This window comes from Denticeps clupeoides, chromosome 2, assembly GCF_900700375.1.
Source record: "Denticeps clupeoides chromosome 2, fDenClu1.1, whole genome shotgun sequence".
Lineage (NCBI taxonomy): Eukaryota > Metazoa > Chordata > Actinopteri > Clupeiformes > Denticipitidae > Denticeps > Denticeps clupeoides.
The window spans coordinates 16,803,528-16,828,143 of record NC_041708.1 but is presented as its reverse complement, the minus strand read 5'-3'; the positions used below and the strand labels follow the sequence as shown (position 1 = coordinate 16,828,143).

The following is a 24,616-nucleotide window of genomic DNA, read 5'->3' as shown; positions in this document are numbered from 1 at the left end:
CTGCAGCAACATTGTGCAGTGAAACTGTAAAGGTTTCATCAGCTGCAGCACAAGCATTGTGTTCATAAATATGAGTGACTATACGTTGTGTTTACGAATATGAGTGATGGTAGGCGGGTGTTCATGAATACACTGTGCTTATAAATATGAGTGGTTGTAGAAATTGTGTTTATGAACATGAGTGATGCTTGACAATAGCAACCACTGACACGAGACACACTTTGATCATTCATCATCTCTTTACAGTTGTGCCTGTGTTCTGTGTCATTTTTGAACTGAGTACCTCAATTGTAATTACAATTGTAGTTTGTTATAAATGTTTCTAGTGTGCGTGCCAGCATTGTTCAAATCACCCAGTATGTGTGCCTGCTCTGTTTCTTGTCTCGTCTATTAAATCCTCTGTTTCGTTCCTGCGTTGTGCGGATACGTCCTACTGGCCCTGCACCGGCCGTGGCAAGGACTTGGTCATCAGCAGGTCTTAGAAGTGATCCAAGGAAGTAAACAGGGGACAAAGTCATGTTGAACTCATTAGTGTGTGTGAGAACTGAAGCCATTGAAAATAATAGGTTCTCAGAGCAAAGCGCAGTGCATCTGAAAACTTCTGTAAGCGTGGCATTCTGCGGCCTTGTGTGAAACCTAAACCAATGCGCATGCACGTGTGGAACCGATCTGGCAAGTGGTCCGAATTCGGCACTGACAATCGCCTTTGCGTTGCGCGAGCCATGAAAAATAATGGGTTCTCAGAGCAAAGCGCAGCACATGCCGCCTTCTGTCAGAAAATGGCTGTAGCCTGCCACCCCCCCACCCCCCCCATTCCCCCATAGGTGGGGGAGTTCAATCACGTTGCGCTGAGGCCCCTGTGCCATACACAGGCATGCTCATCAATCAGATGTGTCCCATGTAAATGCAAGCAAGGACACTCGCTCTCACTGCGTGGTGTGCTATTTAGAGCGCAGTTCATATTTCTATATACGGATATGCTACAGTTTTTAATACACATAGTATAGTTAATTATTGCAAAATAAATAGCAATTACGATTTGTAAAGTGATTTGACAATCCAACCGGGATTTATTTTATTTAGATTTGAATTAGCTTTTAAATTCTTCCTCTTCTCAATCAGAATTAAATAGCACTGCCTACCACATCATTTAAATGTCCACTCTGTCCTCGCAAATTCATTTACATGAACCTTCCCTGTTATATCTGTTGTGGAATTAAGAATATGCGGTGCACCATGAATCAAATAGGTTTTTCTTGTACCTATGACTCAGTATTGAGCTTAGCGCCAGGTCGAACATAGAGCTTTTCATTTTGATTTGCAGCAATGCTATTGCCTTAGGCTTTTATGAGAAATCGGCACTTAAATGATATGCCAACTTTTGTTAAATTTGAAATTACTTAAAATCTAGTTTTATTTCATCTCTTCCATGATTTAATGCATATAAATAGTTTCTCTTCATAATAGCATATGTGCATTAATTTTACACTAGGATTAGGCTTAAGCTAAAATATGCTGAAATTACAGAAAAAAGTCAACTAATCACAATCACAATTGATGTTTTCCATTCAGATTTCCATTCAACATTGAAAGCTGAAAGAGGCTAAGCTGGTCTGAGATCAACACACAGAGTTCAGCTAGTTGATGGGCTTGTACTCTGAAGCTCAGTAACCTTTAAGCATGATGCACCATCTTTGTCGAACACGTTTTTGACATTCAGGGGTGAGTATGGGGGTGGTGGCGATGGTCATGTCTCCCTTTGCCCCTACTAAAGTGATACCTCATCCAGACACCTGCTGAATAGTGTCACATGGCTGAGTTTTAAGGTCACTCCTGGCATATATGAGACAGGGACTGAGACCTTCTCTGCAGTTCAGGCTGAATGTTACTGAGTGGTGACCTTTTCACTGGAAATATAATTTTTGTCCCTCAACCTTTATAAAGCAGCCATAAGCACACCCTAGTAGGCATCACAGTAAAGGTACAGTACCAATTAAAAGCGGTCTTATCACAGAGAGATGGCCATGTTCTGCTAGTCATTGTGATACAGAGCATAGCACAACACACACAAAATGTGCCCTCTGTATTTTAACCCGTCACCTTAGTGAGCAGTGGGCCACAATGAAATGTATCACGGGAGCATGGTTCAGGATTTATGTCCACTTCCTTACCCACTAGGCCACCACTGCTCCTACTGGATCAGGTCTCCAATCAGCTCACTAATCTGATCTCCATGTTCTGAACCCAAATGCAAGAACACACAATGGATATTTTGTTGCAAATTGTTGAGTGGGTGATGTAAGTAAAAAAATGTATTACAGTATTTCATGTGCACAAATGATTTTTATGATTATATTGTTTTATGATTATGTTAAATTATGATTATGTAATACTGAATGCTTTTACAATACAAATGCTTTTGGTTCGCTTCAACATTTTTCTTGGCCTAAATTTATGGGGTATAATCTGAATACAATATTTAGCATTTTGTACATTAACACTACACCCCTAATAATGAATAGGTTCCCATTTTGTTCCCAAAAAAGTCCTGACCACTTGACTCATGGACCACAGTAGACCTCTCATGGCATCTGCTGTGGGGTCTGGTACAAAGCTGTCAGTTGCAGAGCCTTTAAGTTCTATAAAATGTGAGGTGGTGCATCCATCACATTCCGAAGATGCTCGATTTGAGATCTAGTGAATTGGTGAAGTCAACACCTCAAAGCATTTCCTTCTGAGAGAGGGGTGTATTTGGTCAGCAACCATGTTTAGGTGGTATATGTCGAAGTAACCGCCAGGTTTACCATCAGAATATTGAATATTGAATATTACCCAATTATCAGGTATCCAGACACTATTTAGAGTATTTGTATTAATTGTATATTTTATTAGATTATAAATTGCTTTCGATTAATTTGCTAAGTAACAGCGGGCCCCACAATTATGTACCACTCCAGTGGAGGTCCAGTTCACAGATGACAAGTTGACAGATGGTGTGTTTCCTATTGACCACTGAACTGAATTGTGAATCTGATGCTTGTAGCAGAAAGTTGAAAAATGTCAATGCCAGCCAATCAGAAAGAGTTTAATTTTGAATGCCTTTCAAATTTTGAGTGATTTGAATGCCTTTCAAAATGTATTAAAACATACTCTATGTAATTTTGGGCCAAATAATAAATGTTAATAATGAACGTCCCCAGCACACATCTTATGGCGCCAGGAAAATATTCCCCGGTGTCTTGCAGATGAGAACAGCAGCAGCCGCTGTTCTGATGCTGTCATGCATTTGAAGATGAAGAGGGTGGAACTGATGCTGCTGCTTGTTTTCATGGTTCTTTCATTATCATTGCTGCTATGTTCACTTGATATATGCTAAACAGGCTGAAAATAGGATTTCTTCATCCCTTGCTCTAACTCGTTTCATTTTGTTCATATCCATGCTGTTCATTGCCTTGTTCAGTAGCCTGTAGTTTTGTTAAAGGCCTTTGTTTGGAACTTTCACGGTAACTGATTGATTTTAAACCTCCAATAAATGAACATGAGAGTTTTATAGGCTACACAAAGTCAAAGCTATGACCATTATCTTTTTTCAATCCTGGTTTTGTTATTGGATGAGATTAATCATAATAAATGAGTACTCTGTCTGCATATTTTGCTATGTCATCATGTCAAATTACAGCGTAAAAGTCATAATGTAAGGTCGTAGCGGGATCACATTCATTCATTGAGGACACTAATGGAGTTTTCACACCTTAGTATGTTTGCTTTGGTCCGAATCAGTCAGCGAGTTTGAACATTGTATCATTTTCCTCTTGGTTTCACCCTCTTTTTGTGGGTCTCAATGCGGGTGTTTTGATGTGCACCTGAGTGAGACTATGGTGTTCACACTGGACAAAACAAACTGCACCAAGCGGGGAAAATGCTTAACACCAGTGTGGACGATTTGATTTGCTGCTATTAATGGAATAACGGTCGGCGTTCGCTTGATATGTGATCACCTGACGCCACGATCGCCAGCAAAACGTGTGCTTCAGACATCTGTGTGAATAAGGCCTTATCTCTCATCTTACTGACCTATTTGAAACCATATTGAGAAGTAATGTAGAAAAATTGTTCGGATGCATCGTGATGTAAGTGTTTTAACTCTAATTTGAAGTAAACCGCAACATTGCCTGAACAGAATGACCCCTGCCTATTTGTAGAAATATGGATGCTGGCCCACGACTCGGTCTTCCATGATGGCTTCAAAATGCTTAAAGCCTGTTGTTCTGCTGCAGCGCAGCTGTGACGTGGACTGGGCATAAATGTGTCAGAGAATGTGCTGCAGTGGCTGGAGCTCAGGCTTTCCAGACCCCAGTGGAGATGATTGCATGAGTCTGTGTTTAATCACTTAGCTAACTGCTCATTTGCTCGCGCTCTCTGGCCTCCCACTGCTCTTTATCTATGTGTGTGTGTAAGAATGCTTGTATCATGAGCACAGAAATAAATTAATGGTTTGAAAACACATGTATGGTTTAAGTAGGAGGCGCTAAGATGTGGTTTGTCAGCCAGAAATGTAGGTCACAAAGTCACCATTCTAAAAGTGAAGGGAGATGCCAAAAAGAGAATGGTACCTGAAAGACATCTGTGGGACATGACGTTATAATGGGGACGTTTTGGCAATAGACTGATCTTTGATTGTGTGTCTCCTCAGGTGATCTCGTGCTCAAATATTAACATTTAACAAACACACACGGCCCTATTATTTTCAGACAGAATCCTGGAATTCAACAAATAAAATTAAAACATGGAATGTGGTATAATTTGGCAAAGCAAAGCAAAGAATTCTAATGAATTTTGGCCACTGCAGGTGTTACCTGTTACCGGGAGGCGTTCAAACACACAAATACAGACAGAGGAAAAAAGTCAACTGTCAGCTATGACAAAGAGGTTTGCTGATACACCAAAGTCCTCCAAAAAATGACAGCAAAAAATTTGACGGTTAGTGCTAACCATACACAAAACCATACACAAACAACTTTTTTAGTTTGCTAGCACATGATAGACTAGACATCTGCCAATTAAAGTAATGTAGACACGCAAGACCATGTGATGAACACGTATGGTTAAGAAGTCACATTAGAAACAGAGACAGGAAGCAAACTAGCACCAGCCACTAACTCCGGCGAACAAATCACTGATACATTTTTGTTGGTTTTAAATGTGAAGCACTTTCACTCTTTATTCTTAATGTGCAATAATTAGGTTTTGGATTTGCAAAAAATATTTTGTTCTGCTGAACCACATCACTTTGTTGAAGTTGAATAACATAACATTTATTTTTTTACATTGTTCTTTCTTTTTTAGGTGAATAAATGTGTTTTTAAAATGTAAACATGTAATTCAGAAGAATAAAAATGGAAAAAAAGGGACAAACAAAAAAAAAATACAAAGGCTCACCTTTTCAGAGGCAAACAGACAGACATACACCACACACACACACACAAGCACACTCATGCTCGCACACTGACTCATGATCACACACACCCTGGATCAGCCGTAGGCAGGGCTGCTGGTGGGCAGACAGAGGGCAGATGTTCAGTTGGAAGCTGTCTGTCTCACAGCGCCCAGACTCTGCCATTAGGTGGACAGGTCCTGTCGATTTTTTTTGTGGGTGGTGCAGAAACACGTTCAGAATTTTGACTTTGTCAAGGAAGCGCACAAGTAGTGTGTACATATCTGGATGTGTCACTGAACAGGGTACCCACGGGATCCTTTGTGTTCGTAAGTTAAGGCCTTGAAAAGTTATGAAATTTATGTCTACATGTGTCAGGTAATGTGTGGGAGGCACAGTGCATTAGGCATTTTGTGTCGAAAAACATTAGACAAACAAACGTCAGACATATACCTCTCACACAGTTGTGTTTTTGTCATGTGATTTTGACAGTGTTTACACAATGTTGAGATGTTTCATTGAGAGCTTGCAGCAGGTACTTCAGAGGATATTGTTAAATAAAGTTTTTTATTATTATTCAATTTGTCAATTGATTTTCGATTATTTCCTTCTAATGCCAGGAAAAGTGCGACGTTGGTCTTAAATTTAATTTAAATTGGTCTATAAAAGGTCTTTAAAAGTCTTAAATTTAAGATTGCTGTAAGAACGTGTAATCTGCTCAGTTAGGCTGTTGCAGGAATGTTTTACAGTTCTGATTTTATTGGCTTTATCTTTTGACTTTATTGTCTTGAGGGTCCTTTGTGTTCAAACTTGGGCTTTGGTGTATTGGACAGTCAGATCATGTGATTTTCTCCTTTCTGTAGGGCAGCCTAGTGGATTTCAGTGGAAACTTCAAGGTGTTTCTTCAAGACAGTGTCATGTTGGTATATGTTGAAATGGAAACCCCAGACCTTGATTTCCCTGGTGGGGGGCTTTGCTCAATCTTATTCGGGCCACCTAATAGCTGGGATGTAACAGAGTCATTGTGTCATTGCTATGAAATTCAGCTGTGTAAAACCTTAGGAGGCCATCACCATGAAGATTTTTTTGCGAGGTTCTAGTTTCTGGGAGCCTTATTCTGTTGAAGCAAAAAGGTGGCAGCTGCTCTGCTGATGGAATGTATTTTCCACACAATGCCCATCAGCTTCCATAAATGCTTTAGGAACCTGGGACATGGTCATTTGTCTTGCTCGGGGAGAGGACTTTCCTTTGGCAAGCTCTATATTGTCTTTTCTTCCAACAGGTCTTGGGTGTATGTAAAGGGTTATTGGCAGATACCCTCTCCCTGGGGCTTCTGCTTTTCATGAGGTGTGCATGTTTGTCTGTCTGTCTTTGCAAGTTTACATTGCAGCAGAAATCTAGAGAAGGAAGAACTGTTGACAGATTTGCTGGTTTTTAATGAAGCACTGAGATCAGTTCACTTCTTCCAGGCACCCAACCTACCATTAGATAAAATAAAAATGATAATAAATGTTCAATTAATCCTTAAACCTTGAATCTAAGAATATTTTAATATGAATCACACTCACATCTTTGGTGAGTTTCTGTGGCGTTGTCATGTAGACCTGGCCAGTGATTTGTGAGAATGAATCCGTGATGTGCAGGAAACCCAGGAAACATGCCTGGTTTTTTGAAGGTTATTTTGGGGAGTGCAGTATGGGCACAACCATGCTCGCCTGTGTGGACTCGTGTGGAGAAAGTTGTGTCCCCTGCCTGGCCCTCTGGTGGTTGGGCCGGAACAGTGCCCCGGGGCAGCTCATGCAGTTGCTGCTGGGTTACTGAGCAGTAATAAATGTGGCATGCTCATGGGAGTGTGCAGATTCAGCATGCACGGTGGGGGTGGGGTAGTGGTTGAAAAATTGTCAGCACCTATCAAGCGTCTCCCAATCAGCACAACCACGCTGACTGACACCGTTCACAGCTGAAGGTACATTTTTTCCACAAGAGTTCTAAGACAGTGCTAATGAGCTTGAATGACGAATGCTGTGTGTGTGTGTTTGCTTGCTAGCTGTGCATTTGTGCTGAATCGAGGTATTGTCACGATCCTCGCAGGGTGATGTCAGCCTGACTCACATCACGGCACTGCTCGTCCTTCTCTGTTTCAGCACTCCACTGTCCCAAAGCTGGCAGTAATCACCAGTGCTGCTCCACTTTCACTGCTGTTCTCTTGGACATGTATGTGTCTGGAATGGAGAACAGTCATTCTGAACTTCAATGGAACAGGATCAAGTAGAAGTGATAAAAACTGAATAATGAAAAGTCAGGGGCGTGTTGATTTAGTTTTCTAGTCCCTGTACCTTTTCATTTTTGCGGAGCATTAATGGCATGTGCCTGTTTGTGTGTGTGCGCTCATGTTTTTACGAGGGATCGAGAGGGAGATATGTACTGTAAGTCTTTAGAGCATAAATAAGCAGTGAGATGAGTCAGAGATATTTCTGGCTTGCCCCACAGGCCTGTGTTTCCTGCTCGGCCTCGGCCGCCGTCTCCTGCGCTGACTCTGCTCTGCTGATGGGTGACTAAAGCGTCAGGGTAATGGAGTGAGAATGGTCTGTTATTCATCGCTCAGTCCTCACCAACACTTCTGTCAATACAACATACGCATGCCCTCAACTGCAGTTGCACTATGGGTAACCATGACTGGCTCAGAATAAATGACAACAATAAAAATGATACAGGCCAAGACAGGGGTATTGTTTGGGTCAAACAGATACAGTGATTAGATTGCGTTTTACAAGATAGCCCCAGGGCACATTCTTCTAATCAGAGTTCTGGGTACATTAAACATTGATTAATGATTTTAATGTTCATAAAAACTTTCGTATAGAAGTGTGTTTTTGTGCTGTTCACAGGTAGACCAGTGGATGTTCACAGCAAGAAACTGGAGTAAATTAACTTATATTTATGATGTAAATCAAAATACACTGAAAATAGCGATATAGTGTATTATCACCAATGTAGTGACACAGTAATATATTATTTGTGCAGTAGACTTTAGGTGTGATGTATAATAATGCTAGGAAAATCTATGCCATTACAATCTTGTCATATCATAGGTTTAAATATTATTAAGTTATCGGTGCTATTTGTGGGGGACTCCTGCTTTTGTGATTGGCTGTAGTCTAAAGGATTTTGGAAAGGAACATACAAAGGACATACAGAAATGGTTCAGAATTTCCATTTTTTTTTTCATAAACCACATAATAATAGCATGATAATCACAACACACAATAAGCAAATGACTGCAGGCTAACACTGATAGTGCTTATCCTTTTCTTGTGCATTCAGTGGCTGCCCTGTCTGGGTAATATAATTATGACTGCATGTCCTCTCATTCTGTCATCTTCTGTGTAGCTCAGGGCTCTTCTTCCCTGTTCCTATCGGGAAATCCACGACTGAACCTTTTACTGCAGTGACAAAGGCTCCATCTCTTGTACAGTAGCCTAAGTGCTCTATTCAATTGTCAGTAAATTGTTGGAAAAACGAGCCCAGGGGCTAACAAAGCCACTGCAGTGTTTCTGCCGTATAAAAAGTCTAGTCACCTGGGACCTGAGTGTCTGAACCTGAGGGGGACACTACATGTGTATCTAAAGTGTTAAATGGATTTATCTAACATCATTTTATTCTAAAACGCATGCACATGGTCATTCGTGTATATATGTACACAATTCCTCAAACGTCTCGTCATGACCCAGAGCAATTGAGGTGAGGCATTTAAAAAATAAACAGAATTACAAGTGCATAAAGTGCATAACATTGAATTAAATGTATCATTCAATTCACTATCAGTCATTGATTAGTCCAATAACAATTTTTTTTCAATAACAATAACTTGATGGACATAACATTCTTGCACAACCAAAACAATATTTTTTACTTTTTGTCAAAAAAAAACACACACAAGCATACTCAGATTACAGTAGGCAAAATATTCAAACCTGATTAAAGTTGTGTCTTATGTTTATTTCATATGATGTCATATATTAAACTGTTGAAATTAAATAAAAAGTTGTGACTTATGTTAATCATATCATATAATCATATCTTTTGCATTGTTATTGGGGTATCCTGTTGGTTGAGTGGAGCAGTGAGCCTTGTCCCAGATCCACCGTGAGGAGCTGCAGCAGCTCTTCTTGGTGTAGATGATGGGCCCGACATTGCGGCACCACCACCATCATCTTCTCCAGCCCATGTCAGGTAAAACAAAATAAATAAATAAAAAGTAAGCAAGCCAACCTGTAATCAGAAGGATGTTGGTTTGAATCCTGAACCGCCAAGGTGCCACTGAGCAAAGCACCCCACTCACTGCTCCCCAGGTGCCTTTCATGGCTAAAATGGGTTAAAAGCAGTGGACAAATTTCATTGTGTGCAGTTGTGTTCACTTCACTTCAGCGACAACAGCACTCCTGAAGCCACTTCTCCACCTGCTGGTCTGAAACATAAAGTCATAGAAAGCCCAATGCCACAAATATTTTAGTGCTCCCAAAGCTCTGTCTTTCTGTCACCCAGCTCCACCAGAATCTTAGCTTACAGCTAAAGCAAGGTTGCCAGGTTCTACATCAGATCCAGCTCCATGCTACATTTGCATTTACATTTACAATTACAATATTTATCAGACACCCTTATCCATTGCATCTTACAATCTGTAGTTACAGGGACAGTCCCACTGCCTGCATCTGAACTTACAGCTCCAGCAGTGTAGATGGGTTCTGGCTCCACTCCTCCAGTTCCAGGTTTATCATGGATTCCTTCTCCAGATCGCTTGGCTCCATCTGCTGCTGTAACTACAGTCCCTGTGTGGTTGTCAGCACCAGACCCTGCAGGCGAGATGCAGCATAAATGCTGGTCATGTGACTATAGCGAAATACAGTGCATACATTCATTTTTTTTTTCATCACAATTCTACACACAACACCCCATAATGACAATGTGAAAAAGTTTACTTGAGGTTTTGGCAAATTTATTAAAAATAAAAAAACCGAGAAAGCTCATGTACATAATTGTTCACTTTGCCATGAAGCTCAAAATTGAGCTCCGGTGCATCCTATTTCCCCTGATCATCCTTGAGATGTTTCTGCATCTTAATTGGAATTCACCAGTGGAAGAAACAGTTGAATTTACATGATTTGGAAAGGCACACACCTGTATATATAAGGTACCACAGTAGACAGTTCATGAAGTCAAAGGAATTGTCTGTAGACCTCCGAGAAAGGTTTGAGGCACAAATCTATAAAAGTTACAGAAGAATTTTGGCTGCTTTGAAGGTCCCAATAAGCACAGTGGATGGAAAGTGAACATCTGTACTAGAGCTGGTCAGCCACCTAAACTGAGCAATCAGTTTAGATGGGCCTTAGTCAGGGAGATGACCAAGAACTTGATGGTCACTCTGTAAGAGCTCCAGAGGTCCTCTGTGGACAGAGGAGAACCTCCTAGAAGGATGACCATCTCTGCAACAATCCACCAATCAGGCCTGTATGGTAGAGTGGCCAAATGGAAGCCACTCCTTATTAAAAGGCACATGGAGTTTGTCAAATGGCATCTGAAGGACTCTCATACCATGAGAATTCTCTGGTCTTTTGGTGTGAATACCAGGCTTCACATTTGGAGGAAACCAGGTAATGCTAATCACCAGGCCAATACCATCCCATGGTGGTGGCAGCCAGAAAGTTGCCAGTGTGAATTACGGTCTGATAAGGTGCCACTGAGGTTCCACTGAGCAAAGCACCCTCTCCACACACTGCAACCCGGGCGCCTGTCATGGCTGCCCACTGCTCACTAAGGGTAATGGGTTAAAAGCAGAGGACACATTTCGTCGTGTCACCGTGTGCTGTGCTGCAGTGTGTCACTATGACAATCACTTCACTTTCACTTTCACTAATGTGCCACCTGGTGGAATGCCAGGCATTACAGGACAAGGTCAATTGAATACAGTCATAATTGGTTTGGGAAATTTTGCACCAATCTTTGGTGGGCAGGATTAAAAAGACCAACGGGCCATAGTTTGCCCACCCCTGGTTTATAAAGTGACAAAAAGAAGATCAACTTGTTTTAATTGTTCAGTGGGTTTGACTAAAAGAAAATGTTGTTTTTGTCTGATTTAATGGGTCAAATAGAATTGCATTACTAAAAAAAAGAGACTAAAATACAATTTTGACTAAAACTAGACAAGATTTATCAGTTTTCAATTACTGAATTCAGACTATAATAGTCATGGACAATTCTGACTACAATGACAAATGCTTAGACATTCAGCTGACAGGAACTTGACGAGACTAAAATGAGTATGGACACAACTAAGACTAATAAAAATTAAAATGACAGCTTGACGCAAAGACTAGACAAAGACTAAAATTAAGACCGGCGGCCAAAAACAACTATACCCTGCCCCCACGTGGCACCAAATCACAGCTGTTGCGGTTTTTTCCCCCATGCAGAACCTTTGTTTGAATTGATTGCTATCAGCTGACAATATGAAATGAGTGCTGTCTTTGCTCCTCCCATAGTGGAAAGGGAGCACAAGCTAATATGCTAAGGTTATATGGGCATAATGCTAACATCAAGTTTAACTGTGTTTTTGTGTCACTAATGAGGCGGTAAATCTGTTTCTAAACCATGTGAAACGCAGCCAGGAGCCTTACGAACAGACGGTATGCGACAGCCTGCTGAAACACTTGTTTTATAGCATTTCGTCACCTTTAGTGAGTTATCCAGTGTTGCACGAGGGCTTAGAAAGCAACGTACAGCCTCCTTAGTGGTACTGTTTAGCTTGACGTTAGCATTTTGCCTCAGTCAGTTAGCTGAGAAACTTAGTTCATTAGTCTCTGTGTCCTGGGCACACTCTCCACTAGGGGAGGAGCAAGGTCTTTCATATTTTGTCAGCTGATAGCAATAATGTAATGTGTATTAGTAGAATATCAGTTTAAATGTGCTTAAATTCCCCTTTAAGATGACAGATATTTTATTATTCCTCGGCAGCTCAAATGATACAGAGGTTGGTTTTTGTAACCCATTATTATTAATTTTCTTTAAGAAGGTCTTTAAAATGTCTTTTGTTCTGCAGAATCCCAGCTCAAATTCTGTCAAGGAAAACTATATTGAGATGATTGTTGTTGTAATTTCTTCACTCAGGCCTAACTGAGCAGATGCTTATGTTCACCAGTGCTTCAAGAAAACACCTGCCCCAGTCAGCAGCTGCTGTCATCCTGTTGGCCTGTCTGTCTGGTCTACATGCTCGCTCTCTCTCTCGCTCCCTCTCTCTCTCTGTCTCTCTCTCTCTCCCTCTCTCTCTCTCTCTCTCTCTCTCTCCGTCTGTATTCTGCTGGCGTTGCAATGATAAGAAAAACAATCACCTCCCATTTCACATGAACATAGTAAAAATTGAAAAAAAGTGAAAAATTGCAGTGAATATTTGGGTGTTTCAGCCACTTTGTTTTTGGTAAAACTGAAGGAAAAACGTGGTAGCTTGTTCTAAAAACAAAATTTCCGAAAGAGTCACCAGTTTTAGAAATATAAATGAAGTCAGTAAAAGAAGCTAAATAAAAAATCTTAACATTAAATACAAAAAATACAAAATACAAATACTGAATCTCTGAATTTAATTAAGGTTAGTGGGCAGTTTCCTGACTTAAAAAAACTACAAAATGTTTCGTGACGATAAGATAATCTCTGATAAACTGCTGAGGCGTGGTGGAAATTCTGGAAGGACTTAATATCGAGAATCCATTGTTTGCTTTCATTGTCTGGCCATATATAGTACATTCTCCAATTCTCCTCTTTCTCTTTTTTATTTTTATTTTTTGCAGGAAACAGTTGAATATGCCTTCCTCATCATTTTCACTATCGAGACATTTCTGAAGATTATAGCATATGGCTTGGTTATGCACCAGAATGCATACGTGAGGAATGGCTGGAACATGCTGGACTTTGTCATTGTTGTCATTGGGTAAGTTTTCATAATTGCCATGCAGTTAAGATATGATCTGCAGGTTTTTTTTATTTAGCCCAAATGCAAATGCATGCTTTACCATAAAATATTGATTGTTGGTTTGCACTCTCTTCCTTTGTGAAAGTTTTTTTTCCATTTCAGCTCTCCACTTGCTTCCCACCTCTCTCCATGTTGCATGTTTTTCTACTCTTTTGCACACAGCCCTGTCTTATCCTTTCTTCAAGTTGTTTTCCCAATTCGCACGTGCAGATACACACACACACACACACACACACACACACACGCACACAGTCCAGTGGATAGCTAGGTCAGGGCTGCCCTGTGTGCCATGCGCAGTTCCGTCATGAGGAGGCATTTTGGGACAGACCCATTCTATGGGGTAGCTTGGCTTAGACACGTTTCTCAAATGAGCAGAGCACCGACCTCTTACAGTTCGAACTATGTGTGAAGATTCTCATGTCCAAGTGTAACTTATTACAGGATGTAGAGATGACCATTTCTCAAACATGACATAACCACATTGATATACTGTATGGTGAAATAAGAATGTTATTGTCACCAATTTTGAACTTGCCCTGCTGTAATAAAAAGTGTGTTTACCTAGCCTTGCTGAGGCGTGGTTCAACCTTTTTATCTTCTTCAGTGACCAGTTGTTATGTATATAAACTTACATTTGATAATTTTTTTGGTTTGCTAATTTTCGTTGGCAGCCTGTTTAGTGTGGTGCTGGAGATGCTGACCAAAGACGAGGGGGGGGAAACAGAAGGAGACCACCCCTCTGCACACGGCCATGGAGGAAAACCGGGAGGCTTTGACGTCAAAGCTCTGCGAGCGTTCCGTGTGCTGCGACCCCTCCGCCTGGTCTCAGGAGTGCCCAGTAAGCACTTCTTCCATTATACAGTCGCCTTACTTGGACTGTACTTACATGAAATGGCGTCTTTTGTCTGGTCAGCTTCACTTAAATTGTAAATCTGATATTAAGACATGCAATTGCCATTTTTTTCACAACATTTAGAATTATGAGATTAAGGATGACTGGCTATGGCTTTGGACTTAATGCTGGTTACGGGCTAAGTGGCCCTTAGTTTTATTGGTCCAGAGCACATTGTGTTGATTTCTTCCAAAAGATGATGATCTATCCCAGAATAAAGGCCAAAAGCAGGAAAGCTTTACCATTTAATGTCACAGAAGTGGATGATTTAAATTATTAGCACAATATTCAAGAGATGGTACTGTCAACATGTACAACTACACTGGAAAGTTGAATCAGTGTATCTCCTTGCAGTGGTTACTACGGCCAACTGGCAAAGGGTGGATTTATGGCAGTGAGCGGTCACTTTCTTATTGTGAACATCTGTGAAGATTTGAGAGAAAGTGGGTCATAATAACTCTAAACAGTGACAGGGTCATAGGTCACATTTCTAAAATGGGCACATGACCATCACATTTTCTTTTACATTATGTGAATAGTCAGTTGTGTGTGTGTGTGTGTCACTTGGGGAAGACATGACACCACAGTGCATTATGGGAAGAAAACAAGCCAGATAAGCCAGGTGTGATGCTTTTGGTCAGTGTTCTGCTGGGAAACCTTCCTGCATTCATGTAGATTTTATTTTGATGTGCACAACCTACCTAAACATTGTTGCTGACCAAGTTCATATCTTACCGTATACCGTTTTCCCTGAGGTCAGTGCACTCTATCAGCAGGATAATGTATCCTGACATGTTGCCTTGGCTACATCTCAATCCACTCAAGCATCTGTGCTATTTCCATGGAGGCACCACAACTGAAACAACAGCATTCATTGCTTTCAGCTGCATTTATTCTAATGACCATCGCATTAGAGAGCCACCTGCAGTGAATATTTACTTAGCTTTTCGGTCACCATTAACTGCTAACATTAGCTGTTAAGTGAGTTAAAGAGGGTTGAATTTCATCAGGCCATGTTAGCTCTCCCTGCTGCGTTCCGCCACCTTCACTCTGACCTCGGCCTCTTGCTGCATCCTCCTCTGGCGGACTCCTGCTGTCAGGCGTGAGTGTCTCGGTGCATTTAGTCCCTCACACGTGCTCGGGCGCACACCCATACACACACACACATTCACACACACACACATCATGAGGCCATATGGCAGAGAGCAGACAAGAGGCCTCATACACAGTCCCTTGGGACTGTTCTTTTAGAACAAGCTGTCAAAGTCAATACCCTTAGGAAAAACAGTGTGTGTGTGTGTGTGTGTGTGTGTGTGTGTGTGTGTGTGTGTGTGTGTGTGTGTGTAGGACATTGATTGAATTTTCATGTTGATAAAACTGCATTTTTTTTCTGAAAATGCAAGTACAATTAATACAACAGATGCTTATCAAAACTAGGAAGTTTTACATTTGTTTGTATTATCATATGTTAAAAATGCCCTTCAGCTAAATATACTGTATGAAATACACTGTAGGCATATACCAAGACTGTGTGTGTTTTGTGCAGGTTTACAGGTGGTGTTGAACTCCATAATCAAAGCCATGGTCCCTCTGCTGCACATTGCCCTGCTGGTCCTGTTCGTAATCATCATCTACGCCATCATCGGCTTAGAGCTGTTCATTGGCAAAATGCACGCCACCTGCTACGTCATCGGCTCAGGTGGGGCTCCGGCGGTGGCAGTACCTCAGGAGGGCATCAGGCGGGACCACCAATTCCCTTCACCTTACAGCCCTTTAAAATGTATTAATTAAAAAAACCATGAACAAATAACAACAGAACATTTAATTAAGTCTCTCCGTCTCTTTGTGCAGAATTAATAGCTGAGGACGACCCGGCACCATGTGCGGTTTCAGGCCACGGGCGCACGTGTGCCATGAATGGCACTATGTGCCGGGAGGGCTGGCATGGCCCCAATGGTGGCATCACCAACTTCGACAACTTCATGTTCGCCATGCTCACCGTTTTTCAGTGTATCACCATGGAAGGCTGGACGGATGTCCTGTACTGGGTTTGTTTTGGGTCTCATTTACTCTAGTCACACTTCTGATTGGATCACCTCTGAGGTTTTACCCCCTGCAATAGGTTCCATATCTGGATTGGTCTGGTCCACCAGATTTAAATCTGTCTTTCTTTTCATTGTTCTACTTATTCCTGACAACCATAAGTGACTGGTCTGTTCTGAGCTGAGGGAACAGACATTCTTGTTTCTTTGCTGTTCTTGCTCATATCTCGTCTATGTTCTTTCCTCTGCTCTGTTCTTTCCAACTTTCAGATGAATGATGCGATGGGACTGGAGCTGCCGTGGGTTTACTTTGTCAGTCTGGTCATCTTCGGCTCCTTCTTTGTGCTCAATCTGGTTCTCGGTGTGTTGAGCGGGTGAGCGTCTCTGTCTTTTATAATCAACCACTTTGTCTTTCCGTCTGGGACGCCCTGCAGGTGAACGATGCCATTGGCTGGGAGACTCCCTGGATCTACTTTGTTAGTCTGATTATTCTGGGCTCGTTTTTCGTGCTTAACCTTGTGCTGGGTGTTTTGAGTGGGTAAGCAGTTGTGTGTTGTGTGGTGTGTGATGCTTCCTGAGTGCCGTGCAGTGTGTTTACAGTCATGGTCAAACTGACTTTCTGGAGACTTTCAAGAGTTCTGATAGAACTTTTTTTCCTAGAGTTGAAAACTTGAATATTCCTGCATATATACACACATACACATATAATACACACACACAAAAATGCCTGTCTAAAAACACTAGATACAGGTGAACTGACCTGAATACAAGGATGTACACTGAAAGAGTGGCATCTGCTAGTGGCCTTGAGCTAAGATGTGACAGTATGGTTCATGTCACAATTTTATGTTTTTCATGTTTAGTCAGGTTTTTGGTTTTGTGGAAGAGTGACCAAAACTAAATACAAAAACAGCAGCTCTGCTGTTTTTCTGAGAGAAATGATGAAGGGTTGACACCAGGAAACAAAAAGGACAAAGGGAAACAGAGAAGAAGAGCCTAACAGGGTAGGGAGGGAGGGAAGAGGAGGGAAGGGCAGATGGAGGAGAGAGGAAGGGTAGATGAGGGCGCAGACAGGTGAAATAGATGCTGCAGTTCCACCTCTGCAGAAGGAAAACCGAGCCCCGTCCTCTCTCAACATCCCCCCCAGCTACACCCTTCCAGGGTGAAATGAATACAGTTGCCCCTTCTGGCTTCAAACTGCTGGAGGATATTAATACTGAACAGAACTCCCTGGTCTACTGATACAAGGAGAGACTTCACACACAGAGAGAGAGAGAGAGAGAGAGACTGAGACGCAAGCCCATAAATAGCAGCGGATTATAATTTAAATACTCTTGTTCAAGTTTGTTGCCTCTTGTCTTCTGCTGTGACCTTGTGTGCCTGTCTGTCAGATGCGGTTTGTGCGATCCCTGCTGGTGGATGTGGGAAGAGCTCTGAGTGAAGCAGCTCCCTCCTGTGGTCTTTTTGTGAATGACAAAAAATTACAATCTGAATGTATGTCACAGTAACAGGCTATGTGGCTGACCCCCACCTTTGACTCATCCTGTTTATAACAGTTACATGTGTGCATCTGTTCAGTATGAAACTTTGCTGTGATGAATATCTGAAACATCTGTGTGTGTGTGTGGGTATTCCTTTAAATCAACTGCATATCATTTAAATATTGTTAGTATTTGTGTTTCAATTTTTGTCTGCCTGTGTGGAACAGAGAGTTCTCGAAAGAGCGAGAGAAGGCCAAAGCTCGTGGAGATTTCCAGAAGCTTCGAGAAAAGCAGCAGCTGGAAGAGGACCTGAAGGGCTACCTGGACTGGATCACTCAGGCTGAGGACATTGACCCCGAAAACGAGGACGAGGATGAGGAAGGCAAACGCAACCGTGAGTCACACAGATGTGACACATGTAATCGGATATAGGAACACACGCAGGGTGGAGCACCAGCCCAACTTCATTCGAAATGATTTCATTAATTTAGTTTAGATTCAGAGTGTAACAAAACCCAGCCCGTAGCCCAGCCTGACCTGTAAATTCTGTCTGTCTAGCCCTAAACACTATGAACCTAAAGAATTCCTGAAATGGTGGTAGTAGCCTTGTGGGTTAGACTGCTATGGGCAGTGGTGGCCTAGCGGTTAAGGAAGCGGCCCCATAATCAGAAGGTTGCCAGTTTGAATCCCGCTCCGCCAAGGTGGCACTGAGGTCCCACTGAGCAAAGCACCGTCCCCACACACTGTTCTCCGGGTGCCTGTCCGTGTGTCCGCCTGTCCTTGTCTGTGTGACGGAAAAAAAAGACAATGTGAAGTGATTATCACATGTGATACACAGAAGCACAGCACATGCATTTATGGATGGGATTATGGGATGCATTTTATCCCATAACCCATGAGTGAGCAGTGGGCAGCCATGACAGGTGCCTGGGGAGCATTGTGTGGGGACGGTGCTTTGCTCAATTGCACCTCAGCGGCACCTTGGCAGATCGGGATTCGAACTGGCAACCTTCTGATTACGGGGCTGCTTCCTTAACAGCTAGGCCACCACTGCCCCAAGCTAGGCCACCACTGCCCCACTAAGGGTGATTGGTTAAAAGCAGAGGCCACATTTCACTGTGTGCACCGTGTGCTGTGCTGCTGTGTATCACAATGACAATCACTTCACTTTAACCTTTAAAAGACACTTGCCTCTAAATATAGCACAAACCCCTCTTACTACATTGTGTCCCAGAGCAAGATATTTACCCCTGAGTGCCACCAGGGGGACTGTCCTATAACTACTGATTGTAAGTCGCTTTGGATAAAGGTGTCTGCTAAATATTTTTTATTGTTTTTAGTTTTTTGTTAGGATAGAAGGTGCATATGTCACACACCCCAAATATCAATACACTACTGATGACCTCACCATCTCTAACCAGTATCCCTCAGCCTCCCCTGCTGTTGTGCACCATGTGTAGTTGTTTGCTGTGGTTGTTCGCGGTCGGTGGTGTTGATGTCTGGGCTCCCTCTCATCCCCCATGTGCTGTGCTGTGGGTTCTGCATGCCTCTGCTCTGTGGCTTCTGTGACTGTCACACTGAAGGAGTGACTTTGGCTGACCTCACTGAGAAGAAGAAGGGGAGGTTTGGGTGGTTCAGCCAGTCCTCTGACACTCATGGTAAATCCCTGCACCTCACAGTGTGTGTGTGATTACATGTTAATTTATGAGTCTTTGTGGATATAGTGTTTTTTGAGAGAGTATGTTTGGACGTATGTGTGTGCGCGCACACCCACTCGTTGGTTGTTCAAGGTGTGTGTGTGAGTTTGTGTGAACTTGTGTATTCTGTTATCCTCCTCTTGTGTTTCTCCTGTGAACATATCCTGCCATAAAATTCATACTGCTTTTGCTCACAACACTACTCTCTTCTCTAGATCCCATGTAGAGTAGCAGGCTTAGAATAGAAAGATATGTCTAAACCAGAGACCTCTTCTTCATCATCATCATCAGAAAAGTGCTCTTTCTTGGCTGCTCTGATGACTGTGGCTGTTATCTTGTTATCACTGGTTATTGAGTCTCTTAGCACTCGGCCACCATCACTCATGGTCTGTACAAGTCAGAGTGGTCCTGCTCTTGTTTTGGTTGCCTGGTGTATGATTGTGTGTTTGTCCATTTATTGCATTAATCTGCTCGTTGTGTGATGTTGCAGCAAGTATGCCTGCCAGTGAAACAGAATCTGTCAACACAGACAATGAGAAAGGAGAGGATGAGAAGGCGACTTGCTGTGGCCCATTTTGGTGAGCACATATACAAACAATTCTGCAAGAAAAGCAAAGAAGGCTATATGCTATATGCATTTACATGATTTAATGTTTCTATTGCTCAAGAAGAATCATCCTGTGATGTGACAAAAAAACATTATATGGATACCGAAGATACAAGAGACATAAAACGAATGTCCATCAATTCTAAACCCATTTTATTCTGCATAAAACCTTCTACAGATCTATATATTCTATATATAAATGTATACTCAACGTGAAAAATGCTCCATTACAGTTGTTCATTACTCTGGCATTTATATTAACTATTTATATTGTTTTACAGTCAAAAAATTTCCAAGTCCAAGTTCAGGTGAGTAGGCCATGGAGGTCAGTATTATGCTGATTATGCTATGTCAGTAATGACAACATAGTTCCCATCTTTCACTGTGCAGTCGACGCTGGCGTCGCTGGAACCGGCTGTGCCGTAGAAATTGCCGCTTGGCTGTCAAATCGGTGCCTTTCTATTGGCTGGTGATCATCCTTGTGTTTCTGAACACACTCACCATTTCATCTGAACACTACAACCAGCCCATGTGGCTCACACAAGTGCAGGGTGAGTGAGTGAGTGAGTGAGAGAGTGGAGGATGGTGTGGAATATTGATCCTGAGTTCTTGAATTGCTATGTGCTTATTAATAGCCAGAATTGTTGTAGAAATCATACTGGTATCTTCCTTGTTTTAAGGTGGAACGGTCTTTGGGATGATAGATGCGACTTTTGTGTGTGTGTGTGTGTGTGTGTTCACAGATGTGGCCAATAAGGTTCTTCTAGCCCTGTTCACCTGTGAGATGCTGGTAAAGATGTACAGTCTTGGCTTGCAGGCCTACTTCGTGTCCCTATTCAACCGCTTTGACTGCTTTGTGGTGTGTGGAGGGATCACAGAAACCATCTTGGTGGAGCTGGAGATCATGTCTCCTCTTGGCATCTCCGTGTTCCGTTGTGTGCGCCTGCTCAGGATCTTTAAAGTCACTCGGTAAAGCAGTGTGTGTGTTTATGGGGAGTGCAATTAAATGCCACACATTCACCACACATCAACTGTGCAGAGCTTCGTGTAAATGAGCCTGATAATGTAGAGAAATCATGTACATTAAGTCAGCACTATTCTAATTTAGGACCAGTAAGATATTTGGGAACCATGAGTATTCTCAGCAGTTCGTATTGTCCACATAGCAGAAACACAAAATCTTGATTAAACGTAATCATATATATATCATATTTAATGGGAATGAAAAATATTTATAAATAAATGTATAATGTGTTAATAATTTCATGTGATGTTCGTTTGTGCTAAGATACCCTCACACATAACCAGACAGCATTTGAAATACCTTTCATTTTATTTCCTACTATTTCATATTAATAACCCTTAATAAATTAGGTCCTGTGGGTTTACATTGTGTGTTCAGCACAATGAAAAAGGATCTTGAGGAATAGATTCTTTAAAAGTAGTGGATTGACCAGTCCACCCTATGTTCACAGCCCCTCACACAAGAGAATTTACATTTAACGTAGCCTTTCAGGTTGTGCACGATCAGGTATATTCCGAAACACCTTGCACTGATAAAAAATAACTTTTTCACTGAGTGAGTTGTAATCGCACATATTGTTGCATCGAAAATACATATGCCTGGTCACATGGTTTCATCCTGCCTCTCTGCACTCTGCAGGCACTGGCAATCTCTCAGTAATCTGGTGGCATCTCTTCTCAACTCCATGAAGTCCATTGCCTCGCTGCTGCTGCTCCTCTTTCTTTTCATCATCATCTTCTCGCTGCTGGGCATGCAGGTGTTTGGAGGAAAATTCAATTTTGATGAGACGCAAACCAAGCGCAGCACCTTTGACAACTTTCCCCAGGCGCTGCTCACCGTCTTTCAGGTCTGTCTGAGCGTAAAGCATTCTGTAAAGCATCATAATATGTGCCGATCACTTCAGTTTAGTTATAAGTGTGGCATTCTTTGTACATTGTACAATTTCTGCTTTCAGATTCTGACCGGTGAGGACTGGAATGCTGTCATGTATGATGGGATTATGGCGTACGGTGGACCCTCCTCCTCAGGGATGATTGTCTGCATTTACTTCATCATCCTCTTTATCTGTGGAAACTGTATCCCTTTCTTCTTGCAGAGCAACTGAATGTTTTCTTAAGTCCACTCAATCACATCTGATTTCAATTCAGGGTCGCGGCTGTTAGAGCCCATCCTGGGAAACTGGGTGCAAGCCCACCAGAAGGCACACACACACACCATTCACTTGGTTTCATTCCTTAATTAGCTACTTCATGCAGACATCCTATTAAATGTCTTCTTGGCCATTGCTGTCGATAACCTGGCAGATGCTGAATCCCTCAGCACTGATGACAAAAAAGAGTAGGTGATGTTCAGCCATCTCTTCACACTGCTCCTTCAGTCCAAGCCAGGTCCTGTCGACCATCATGATCCTGTGATAACCACTGAAAACCACACTTTCATCACTGTGCATGAATTGGACACATCAGCACAAATCAATATAATGAGGAGAATGAGGTGTGTCTTCCACGCCAACTCTGTGCCTGTGTCTCAATTAGCAACAGTATTAAACATACTTAAATGATAGTTGTATCATTTGTGGTTGGTTAAAATAAATTTGAGAATATTAGTCGCATTACACCTTCTAAAAAGAATGCCAGTTCTTTTCTAGTGCATTAAGCAGTGTGTTGATGCTGGGGACTCTCACTGTCAACTTCTGGGAGCAGAGCACAAGAGCACTAACACTGCAACTGTGGTATATTTTCCTTTAATTATTAAAACCATGGCCAGAAGTAAAAAATAATGCTTCTTGGCCTATACTACCTATGACATATTGCTTACACCCACATGCCACAGAAGGTGTTATTCTTGTCTAACAGTGATTTGTTGTCACATGTGTGACACTCCATCAAAAGGATGTGGAAGTCGAGGAAGGCCATTTGTACATGACAATTTTTTTTTCTGAATAAAATGAAAGATTCCTGTAAAATGAAAACAATATGTACAGTTTTGAAGAACACTCATTAGCATAAGGAGGTTGTGCCACAGGTCTCCTTGAGCAAGGTACCGTCCCCACACATTGCTTACCGAGTGTCTTTCATGGTTGCCCACTGCTCACTATGGGTTAAATGCAGAGGACATTCCCAGTTTGCAGCCTGTGCTGTTTATTAAAATGCCAATTGCTTAAAAAAAATTACTTTACATTTCAAAAGTTGGTTGACATGAGACAAAGGAAGATAAAGTGAATTTAGATGAGGATGACAAAGCTCAGCCTTTTTTCAAACATAACATTCGATAAGATAGTGTGTGTCATTGAATAGTTAGGGTAGCATACATACACAGACACAAGATCAAAATAGTGTGAGTCTGATTGAATTATATCTCTGTTTCTCTTTCACAAGTGATGAAAAGGATGAGGAAATTGAAGAAGCCAAGGTACTGGTCAGATTTGGATTAATGCTCTCACTTGCTGTCTTTTGATCAATCTGCAACTGATTCTCTGCTCTGCTGGTTTCAGGTTCCAGTGGAGGATGAGAAGGATGATGGAGGTACGGGGAATTGTTTCCTTTTATTTGAATTTTATACCCTTTCCAACAATGGTCATGGTCATATGTTACTTTGTAATTGTAACTAGGTGAGGAAGACCTGTAATGCTTTCAGAAATATTGCATATGGAATTTTAAATGAAATGTGAAATGTTAAAAATGAAATGAACAAATAACCCTGCTTCCATTGGGAACCGCACTGCTCTACTGTTTGGTTGGAGCTGATGCTTCATGCTCTGGTGCTGTTTTGTTGCACAAAGCAGATGGTATAATGAAGGAAAACCACCTTGAAATTGTTCAATATCACCTCAAGTCAACAGCTAGATTTTATAAAGTTCAGTTGGGTGACATTGATCAAAACTCACTGGTGGAATGGATAAAGTAGGCTAACATGAAGTTTTCCACAAACCTCACCTATCCCTACAGGGGAAGAAGATGAAGATGAGCCGGATGTTCCAGCAGGACCACGCCCTCAGATCTCAGAGCTGGTGAAGAAGGAGAAGATTACTCCTATCCCAGAAGGCAGCGCATTCTTCATTTTTAGCAACACCAACCCGTACGTATGGCAGCATCACATGCTCACGGTCACAAACACGTTTAAAGTACACTGTCACCTGTCCCCATGAAAGGATCCGTGTGGGTTGCCATAAGCTGATAAACCACCACATCTTCACCAACCTCATCCTCGTCTTCATCATGCTCAGCTCTGTCTCACTGGCAGCGGAGGATCCCATCCGGAACTTTTCTGCTCGGAATATCGTAAGTTGCTCGCAAATTGATGTTATTACTTCATCCTCGGTTCAGTTAGACTGTAGCCATAATGATAATGCATAATGAATTTTTTTCACTTTTATTCATCCCATGAAGATGAGTCAGTGTGTGTCGTGCAGATCTGTA

The 24,616-nt window shown here is 41.9% G+C and overlaps 1 protein-coding gene across 8 annotated transcripts in view; it reads left to right on the top strand.

Moving 5' to 3' along the window:
* Window positions 1-24,616, top strand: part of cacna1da (calcium channel, voltage-dependent, L type, alpha 1D subunit, a) — a 75,356-nt gene that overhangs the window by 11,336 nt on the left and 39,404 nt on the right. For 7 of the 8 annotated variants that reach the window (XM_028967000.1, XM_028967002.1, XM_028967004.1 and 4 more), the window contains 18 exons: window positions 13,273-13,412; window positions 14,126-14,292; window positions 15,893-16,045; window positions 16,198-16,394; window positions 16,659-16,762; window positions 18,097-18,263; window positions 19,453-19,527; window positions 20,057-20,144; window positions 20,455-20,481; window positions 20,564-20,724; window positions 20,917-21,142; window positions 21,837-22,044; window positions 22,153-22,273; window positions 22,454-22,535; window positions 23,576-23,609; window positions 23,692-23,722; window positions 24,146-24,275; window positions 24,349-24,478. In XM_028967000.1, coding sequence (XP_028822833.1) covers window positions 13,273-13,412; window positions 14,126-14,292; window positions 15,893-16,045; window positions 16,198-16,394; window positions 16,659-16,762; window positions 18,097-18,263; window positions 19,453-19,527; window positions 20,057-20,144; window positions 20,455-20,481; window positions 20,564-20,724; window positions 20,917-21,142; window positions 21,837-22,044; window positions 22,153-22,273; window positions 22,454-22,535; window positions 23,576-23,609; window positions 23,692-23,722; window positions 24,146-24,275; window positions 24,349-24,478 — 2,241 coding nt within the window. The remainder of the gene's footprint in view (window positions 1-13,272; window positions 13,413-14,125; window positions 14,293-15,892; window positions 16,046-16,197; window positions 16,395-16,658; window positions 16,763-18,096; window positions 18,264-19,452; window positions 19,528-20,056; window positions 20,145-20,454; window positions 20,482-20,563; window positions 20,725-20,916; window positions 21,143-21,836; window positions 22,045-22,152; window positions 22,274-22,453; window positions 22,536-23,575; window positions 23,610-23,691; window positions 23,723-24,145; window positions 24,276-24,348; window positions 24,479-24,616) is intronic. The other variant, XM_028967005.1, reaches the window with a different exon arrangement.